General features: G+C 17.7%; 4 protein-coding genes across 4 annotated transcripts in view; 2 read left to right on the top strand and 2 right to left on the bottom strand.

Annotated features, from left to right (window-relative positions):
• The window catches only part of PADL01_1127000 (GPI-anchor transamidase), a gene marked incomplete at both ends in the record, with an annotated part of 1,401 nt that extends 210 nt beyond the window's left edge, over positions 1-1,191 (bottom strand). The window contains one exon of the mRNA XM_028682739.1: positions 1-1,191. This exon is cut by the window's left edge and continues 210 nt beyond it. Coding sequence (XP_028538987.1) covers positions 1-1,191 — 1,191 coding nt within the window.
• Positions 1,192-2,890: 1,699 nt separating this feature from the next.
• Positions 2,891-4,588, top strand: PADL01_1126900 (CCR4-NOT transcription complex subunit 2, putative; the record flags this gene model as incomplete). The annotated part of the gene is made up of 1 exon (XM_028682738.1): positions 2,891-4,588. One exon carries the CDS (start codon positions 2,891-2,893, stop codon positions 4,586-4,588), a length of 1,698 nt encoding a protein of 565 aa, XP_028538986.1.
• Positions 4,589-5,207: 619 nt separating this feature from the next.
• Positions 5,208-7,418, bottom strand: PADL01_1126800 (conserved protein, unknown function; the record flags this gene model as incomplete). Its single annotated transcript, XM_028682737.1, has 1 exon — positions 5,208-7,418. One exon carries the CDS (start codon positions 7,416-7,418, stop codon positions 5,208-5,210), a length of 2,211 nt encoding a protein of 736 aa, XP_028538985.1.
• A 1,306-nt stretch (positions 7,419-8,724) lies between these two features.
• Positions 8,725-10,000, top strand: part of PADL01_1126700 (geranylgeranyl pyrophosphate synthase, putative) — a gene marked incomplete at both ends in the record, with an annotated part of 2,232 nt that continues 956 nt past the window's right edge. The window contains 6 exons of the mRNA XM_028682735.1: positions 8,725-8,781; positions 8,893-9,010; positions 9,109-9,207; positions 9,381-9,468; positions 9,560-9,631; positions 9,724-9,995. Of these exons, the coding sequence (XP_028538984.1) occupies positions 8,725-8,781; positions 8,893-9,010; positions 9,109-9,207; positions 9,381-9,468; positions 9,560-9,631; positions 9,724-9,995 (706 nt within the window). The remainder of the gene's footprint in view (positions 8,782-8,892; positions 9,011-9,108; positions 9,208-9,380; positions 9,469-9,559; positions 9,632-9,723; positions 9,996-10,000) is intronic.

The raw sequence follows: 10,000 nt of genomic DNA, 5'->3' as shown, positions 1-10,000 counted from the left end.
ATATACATTATTTTTTATATGACCACATGCAGATAAATTACCTAAACATATGTATTTGTCATTGTATGTTTGTTTATCTTGATTTATAGAAATATGATCTTTATTTATAACTAATAAATCAGAATTGAAGAAGAGAATATTTTTATCATGTAAAAAAATGGAAGAATTAAATTTAGAATTATTAGTAGTAGGTTCTGATATAATATATTGTGTTTTTAAATAATTTAAAATGTTATATAATGAAAAAGCTTTTACATTTTTGTATGGCTCTTTTTCATATAATTTATGTATTTGTTCAAGATAATTAAAGAAATGATATGTAAATCGGTCAACAGTTGAAACACTTAAATAACTGCTAGAGAATAAGCTATAACTATTTTCATTTCTTTTAGAAGATGATAAAAAGAAGATATTATTAATTTTTTTTTTATTTACAAAATTTAGAATATCATCATAAAAGCTATATCCTTGACATGTATCAACAATAACAAATATATATTTATAAAGATTTTTTATAAGTAATTCTTGTATATATATATTAAATTCAGAAGAACTAATTATATTAAATTCTTGAATTTTTAAAAAATTCACACCTCCATGTCCAGTCATATAAATAAATAAATTTTTCTCATTATTATCATAACTATATAATCTATTTTTTTTAGGTGTAAAAGCATCATATCTATGTCGGAGTACTCTTCTAATCTGTTCATCTCTTACATTATTATTTTTATAATCAATATTTAAATTGTCATATAAATTTATACTTTCTTTCATAGATTCTTTGTTTTCAATACTAGGAAATAATTCATATTCTCGAAAGATATTACCTTCTCTTATATTCCTACAATCACAAGCTTGATCGAATGGAATCATTAATAAAATATTCTTATCCATTGTATCACCAAAATTTTTAAGATATTTATATGCAATCAATAAATTAGTTGTATGTCTGTAATTAAAATAATGTCTTGATGTACTTAATGCTATAACATTGTTATTGATATAATTATTTTTTCTTAATTCTTCTAAAAATAAGCTATCTATATATTCCTTTTTATACTTCCCTTCAAATTCTAAGTATTTACCTTTCATATTTTTTGTATCAAAGCCTGTAAAATTAACAGACCCCCTTACACATCTTTCCCACACAAAAAAAAAAAATATATAAATTAAAATATTTATCTCCATTCATTCGATCACACAAAAGAAAAAGGATAATATAAAAATTGTTAAATAAATAAATATATATATATATTAATATATATATATATATATATTAATATATATATATATATATTAATTCAATTATTATAACCTTGTTTTCTTACATATCTAATATAAAAATACACATAAATAACATTCAAATATATATATATATATTTTTATTTATTTATTTTATATTTTTTTATTTTGTTGTGACTTCTTTAATTACATGGCTCATTATTCAATTGTCGAATAAAGCCAACCAAAAAGGAAACCATAAAACAAAATCCTTTAGTATTTATAAATTTTTTTTTTTTTTTTCCATTTTTTTTTTTATCACCTAAATAATATAATTATAATATAAATATAATATAAATATGGCAAGAAATATAATATTATTCAAATATATATAAATATATAATATTATATATATTATATAAATATAATATAATTATTATATAAATATAATATTTTTATAATATAAATATAATTTTATTCTAATATGATTATAATATACTTAATTAAACAAAAATACCACAATATAATTTCTTTTTTTTTTTTTTTAAAGCATTATATGTGCATACATAATATACTAAGGAAAATAAAATAAATACAGTATATGAAAAAATAAAATAAAATAAAATAAAATACAGATTAGTAGACAATAATGATAAATACAAAAACACATAAAAATATATATATATATATATATATATATTTTATATGTTTAATCTGTGAGCTCTTCTTTTTTTTTTTTTTTTTTTTTTTTTTTCGGTTGTTTTGTATAGACCATAAATGTTGTAACCATATACATGATTCATTTTATTACACATTCCTTTTTCATTTTTTTTCTTTTAACTTAAAAATGAATATGTTAACATGAATAAGTATTTTTTTAGAGAAAAAATTAAAAAATAAATAAATTCTTAAATATATAAAAATATATGTAATATATATATATATTATAATACTTATATATAACATATATATTATAATTATTTTATATTTACATAAAAAAATATCCTTCTCTTTTACAAGTATCATTTAATAATACCTTTAAATCATAATGTATAGAATACAATTCAACAAGTCTATATACATTTTTATAATAAACTATTAAAATAAATTTATATAACCTATGCGTAAAAAGATTCACATATATAAAATATATATATATATATATATATATATATATATATATTTAATAAAATAAATCTTTTTTAACATGTATATTTTATATACCTCTTTATTCACACATATATGTCATATATATATATACATATATGTATTTTTTTTATTTTTTTTTCTATATGAAAATAAATTTATAATAAAAACGTACATTTGAAAAAGATAGAAAAGAAAAAAGTACGGCATTATATATAATATATAAATATATATATATATATATATATTTATGCACATATACATATATATATATATACATAATATATATGTATGTTTGTAATATTATCGGTTGGATTATAAATAAAATAATACAAATAAAAAAACAAGTTCAATAAAATAAACAAAATTTATAAAAAAAAAAAAAAAAAATTTCAAATTATATAAAAAAAAAAATTGACCATAAAAATATTAAAATATTTTAAAAAAATATATAAAAAAAAAAAAAATGAATATTAAGCAATTGTCTGTTCCATTTAAAAAAAAAAATAAAAAAAAAACTATGGAAAATAATAATATAAATTTAAATTCAAATGAAGAAGAAAACGTTAATATAACATCTACATATGAGAAATGTATTAAAAAAGATGATAGTACACATAATATTTCTGATCATTTCCATGATAACAATAAATCTGTTAAGAGTTTTTTTAGAGAAGATGAACAACATGTAGATTATTCTGAACTTATTTCAGATATAGAAAAAAAAAAACATACCGATGATAAAAAAGAAAATATATCTATAGATTCTTCTGATAAAAAAGAAAATATATCTATAGATTCTTCTGATAAAAAAGAAAAAATGTGTATATATTCTTCTGATAAAAAAGAAAATATATCTATAGATTCTTCTGATAAAAAACATGAGGAGAATATAAAAAAAGAACATCAAAATAATGACGATGAAATGTTAGAAAATATAAATAAAGGTAATCATATAGATATATTTAATGATAATAAAAATAATATTAATTTTATATCAGAAGAAAATAAAAAGGAAGATATATTAAATATTAATAAAAATATATATGAACAGGATACTACCTATAGTGATATACATCTTATAAATACAGAACATATTGATGAAGAAAAAAATATTCTATGTAATGACCATAATGAAGAAAAAATAATTATACAAAAAAATATACAAATTTCTGATAAGAAAATAAATATGAACTCTAAAGATAAGGAATATATTAATAAAATAAATAATAACAACTGTGACATACAAGAGAATGATCATCATGTATCTGATGAAAAAAATATGTTGATCAATGAAGACGTGACGAAAATTAATGACACATTTTCAAAAAAATTAAATAGTAAATTTTCAAAGGAGGAAAAAAAAAATGATAATGACAAGAAGGATATTATTAATGATGATATTGTGTATGACATAAATGTATGTATAAGTGTTGACGAGCAAAATGAAAAATTAAAAAGTGATGAAAAATTAAAAAGTGATGTAAAATTACAAAGTGATGAAAAATTAAAAAGTAATGAAAAATTAAAAAGTAATGATATTTTAAAAAATAATAAGATTCTATCTTGTGAAGAAGAAGAAGAGGAAGAAAACCTTTCCTTAGAAGAAATATTATATGAAACAACAGAAAGATCAAAAAGTTATAACCGCAAGAATTATGGACTTTTAGGTATATTAAAAGTTATAAAAATGACAGACCCTAATTTAAATATATTAGCTATAGGTTCTGATTTAACAACATTAGGATTAAATTTGAATTCACCTAATTATATTTGTACATCTGTTTCTTCACCATTCTCTGAAAACCCTATAGAAAATGAAGAAGATTTTATCAAACCTATATCCTATTTAAATACACAATTTCAAATACGATTATCATTATTATTAAAATTACAAACAGAGACTTTGTTTTATATTTTTTATAATTTACCAAGAGATGTATTACAAGCATATGCAGCATCCGAACTTTATATAAGAAAATGGATATATCATATTATATATAAAAAATGGTTTACCCCTAAAAATTCTACAAATAATATGAATTTAGAGAAATGTGATTCATGGATATATTTTGATCCAATAACATGGTCAAAAAAAACATATGATAATTATTTGAATATAAAAGATGATATAATGAATGTAGAGGATGTTACTAAATGCATTGAGCAAATAATTAAACTACAATCTTATTATAACATACACCAGCAAAATCATTAAAACAGGATTGTTCCCATGAAATAGATAAAAATATATACACATATATGGAAATATTAATATGTGAACATATATATATATATATATATATATATATATATTTATTTATTTATTTATTTATATTACCTTTCATCTTATAAACATCATGTCTGATGCTTTCATATATGAACATCTCTCATACGTTTATTTTATTTTATTTTATATAGATACAATATTATGTAAAAAATAATTATACATTATCATATTTTTCTTTAAAAAAAAAAAAAAAATGAAATGTAACTTTTTTTTTTTTTTTTTATTATCACACAAAAGAAATAATTAAAATGACAAACATATATATACAAATATATATATATTGTAAAATGGTTGTGTTTAAACTTTTAGATGTATAAATGACATGTATTTTAAAATGCTTTTTCAAACATGAGAAGGAAAGTTAAAAAATAAGAAAAATTATTATATAATTATATATATATATATTTATTTATTTATATATATATATTTTTATATATATATTTTTTTATATATATATTACAAAAAAATGAAAATTTTAATTATTTAAAAAAAAAATAATAGAATATAAAATATATAAAGATAATATAAAAAAAAATGTGATACAAATTTACCATTCATAGATACCACTATTATTTGTATTACAAAACAAATTATTATTATTAATTCTTTTTTTTTCAAAGAGATGCTTAAGATATAGATAAGAATATATAGATGAATGATTATCTGACCATATAATTTTAACATTATATATACCTAAAGGTATAATATCTTTAACATATATATTTGGTGGGAATAATGAAATTTTTTTTTTTTTTAGATTATGTTTATTATTTTTATCATATTGGATAAATTTTTTTTCTTTTTTATTTTCTTTACAAATAATACATTTACATTTTCTTCTTATATCTTTAATATGACAAATTAGGACATCATCTGAGAAAACATATTTATTTTGTATAGTATCGAATGATAATTGAAGATAATTCTTTTTATATATTTGTAAATTAGGTATGTTCAAAGTATTATTATATTTTAATATTGATATTTGTCTTACAATTTCTTGAAAGACATTTTCTATTTGTTCAACTAAAAAATGATTATTATCATATGCTAAAATAAAAGGAAATTTTTTTATATATTCCTCTGAAATGTTTTTAGGCTTATGCGTATAATCATTATGTTTCATATGTATATCATCTATATTTATAACATGTGTTATATCTTTTTTATAATTATCATTTTGTATATATACATTTTTGGCTAGTAATGGATGAAATGGTATTTCATATATATTACATATTTTATCTTTTAAATATTTCATATCAGTATTATTAAATATATAATGTTTTTTATCACAGTTATCACATATAAAATAATTCATATTAACAACTAGACATACTATAGGTATATTAAAAAAATTACACATATTTATACCTTTCTCTACATCATTAGTAGATAAATCATTTGGAGTTGTAATCATTATAATACCATCAATTTTTTCAGATTCAAATAAATTTAAATGTATATCACTAGTTCCAGGGGGCATATCAATAATTAAATAATCTAGTACTCCCCAATTTACATGATATAAAAATTCTTTTATTAATTCATTTAATATAGGACCACGAAAAGAAGAAAATCCTACATTCATTTTATTTTTTATATAAGCATATGACATCAGTTTAACATTATTATATATTAAAGGTTCAATCATATATAAGTTATCATCATATTGAACACTTGTTGAATTTTCTTCATTATCATTTGAAAATTTATTATCACTTGAAAATTTATTATCACTTGAAAATTTATTATCACTTGAAAATTTATTATCACTTGAAAATTTATTATCACTTGAAAATTTATTATCACTTGAAAATTTATGATCACTTGAAAATTTATGATCACTTGAAAATTTATTATCACTTAAAAATTTATTATCATTTGATATAATGTCTGTATTATGTTTTTTTTGATTTCTTTCTTTATTTGAAACATTAAGGAAGGAATCTTCATCTTTTTCTTTATTATTGCAATTGTTAATGTAATCTATTTCGTGTGTAGAGGAATTTTTTTTTTTTTTTTCATCACAAGATATATTATGACCATCACTAATATGTAAATTGTTATTATTATATATATCAACATCATAATTATTATTATCTCCATCATTATCTATATCATTATCTATATCTATATCTATATCTATATCATCATTTTTATCATCATTTTTATCATCATTTTTATCATTATCCTTTTGATGTTTGTCATTTTTTTTATTTACCATTTTAAACTTTACATATTCATAATCAAATGGCAATAAGGTAGGAAGACTAGGACCATTAATGTCAGCATCCAAAATTCCAACGGTTGCTCCTTTTTTTTTTAAATAATATGAAAAGTTCACAGAAAAAAAAGATTTCCCCACTCCACCTTTACAACTATATACTAAAATAATATTTTCAATTTTATTTTTATTATTTCCTTTCTTTTCATTCAAATTAATAAATGTTATATTTATATTTATATCTTTTATCCATTCAAATAAATTTAATTTTTCTTTACATTCTTTTAATAAATCATCCTTAACAGGACATGCTGGTGTAGTTAAATTTAAATCAAATTCAACAAAATATTTCCCTCCTTTTTCATCTTCATTTATTTTTAAATTACGAATAAAATTTAATTCCACAATATTCTTTTTTAAATCTGGGTCTATTACACTCTTTAATGTATCTAATATCAGTTCCTTCTTTTTTTTTATCTTGCAGATATTTTGTCCATACACAAATTCTTCATCGATAAAATCGCTATCCATAATATCAAAAAAAAAAAAAATAATAAAAAATAAATAAATAAATATATATATATATATATATATATATATATATATATATGTATATGTTGCAATAATATATATAAACCTTCAAAAATAATAATTATATTATTTTTTTTTATTTTTATTTTATTTTATTTTTTTTTTTTTTTTCTCATTTATGCTATCTATGGCACCACCATTTTAAACCCTGACATTAATATTTCACATAAGTTATTTCAAATAGATATATAATTATAACTTATTTAAAAATATTTACATATATATATAATATATAATATATTATATATATATTTGTTCATTTTATGTAGACTTTTTTTCTACTCCTCAAATTAATGTTTAGGTGCTTTTTAATTCTACAAAGCATGTTTTTAAAAACGTTACATACAAATACTTTTATATGCATCTTCTTAATTATATAAAAAAATATAATAAATAAATAAATAAATAACAAAAGATAAGAATAAATAAAATAAATCTATACGTAAAATATTAAATGCATACGGTGAGTTATATTCAAAACAATATGGAAAAATCAAAAAGCAACAAAAAAAAAAAAAAAATAATAAATAAATATAATAAAATAAAACAAATACATATAAATATATATTCAATTATAATTTATGTTGATATTTATTTTTCCTTATTTCCTATTATTTTTTTTTTTATATTATTTTTATTTTTTTTAAAATTATATAAATATATACATATATATATATATTAGGGAATATCTAAAATATATAATCATTGTATATATATTTTACAAATGGCTCTTTAAACGTACCTAATATTTTGGGCTCTTGTATTTTTCCCCTGGTATCTATCATAATATATATATATATAAATGGAATATATATTATATTATATATATATAATTAACCTGATATAAAATAAAATAATATATAAGGAAAAAATAATTATATATATATATATATATATATATATATATATATATATTTATTTATTTATATTTTTTCCTTTTTGTAGATCAAATATGCATATATTTATTTAATAAGTGGTGATATATTTTATATATATTAAGAAATATATTTAAAATAATAATAATATATATATATTTTTATTTTTTTTATTTTTAATAAAACATATGCGTTTATTTTATCCTTATTAACACACAAAATATAATACGCTTTAAAATTTTATATGCATAGAATTATTTTATACTAATATATATTGTTTCCTAATAATAACAATTAAAAAAATAATATAAAAAAGAACATTTAAAAAAACAAAAAAAACACCATTTAAAAAAAACAAAAAAAACACCATTATGGAGAACGATCAGAATAACCAAGATGCAGATAATGGTCTGGAATACTTTAGAAGTGTAAGTAATAACATGTAGTTATAATAGTATATATTTATATATCAAGATATAATATAATATATACAATATATATGTTTTCCTTTTTTTTTCATTGATTATGTTTCCATTTAGATGTACGATAGATACAGAGATACGTTCATAAACCATATTAATGATTATATATTAGAAGATGATATAAAAATAATAATTTCAAAGTATTATAAACTATTATTTGATTATAACTGCTTAGGTAAGATATAATAAGTATAAAAGAATTTTTTAAAAGTATAGTTTACACATATATATAAATATATATTTATATATATATATATGTATGTATATTATTAGGCGGTAAAAATAATAGGGGAATTTTAGTTATATTAATTTATGAATATGTAAAGAATAGAGACATTAATTCTAATGAATGGGAAAAAGTAGCTTGTATAGGTATAATAATAAAATATATAATAAAATGAATAATTATTTATTGGAGTTATTTAAATGGATATTTTTAATATAGGAAATTTTAAATTATGTACACATAAATAAATATTATATATATAATATATATATATATATATATATATATATTTTTTTTTTTTTTTTTTTTTTTTTTTTAGCATGGTGTATAGAAATTTTGCAAGCATCTTTTTTAGTAGCAGATGATATTATGGATAAGGGGGAAACTCGTAGAAACAAACATTGTTGGTATGTTATACGAATGGATATATATATATATATATATATAATTATATATGTATATACATATATATATATATTTTTTAATTTAACTTTTTAGGTATTTATTAAAAGACGTTGAAATTAAGAATGCCGTGAATGATGTGTTTCTTCTGTATAACGCTATATACAAGTTATATGAGACAAATTAAAATAAAATTAAAATATATATATATATATATATATATATATATACATATATATGTGTGTATATTATTTTTTTAGATTACTTGATATATATTTGCGCAATGATAACTGTTACTTGGATTTAATTACATCCTTTAGAGAAGCAACTTTAAAAACTATAGTAGGACAACATTTAGATACAAATATATTTTCAGATAAATATTCCGATATAAATAAAGATATAAATGTTAATAATATTAATATATCTGAAGAGAATAAAATTAATGTGAACATGTTAAATTTTAATGTTTATCAAAATATTATTATTCATAAAACGGCTTATTATTCATTTTTCTTACCTATTGTTTGTGGTATG

This window comes from Plasmodium sp. gorilla clade G2 (genome assembly GCF_900097015.1).
Source record: "Plasmodium sp. gorilla clade G2 genome assembly, chromosome: 11".
Taxonomy (NCBI): domain Eukaryota; phylum Apicomplexa; class Aconoidasida; order Haemosporida; family Plasmodiidae; genus Plasmodium; species Plasmodium adleri (nom. inval.).
Note: the sequence above shows the minus strand (reverse complement) of the source record. Positions and strands in the feature narration are given on the sequence as shown.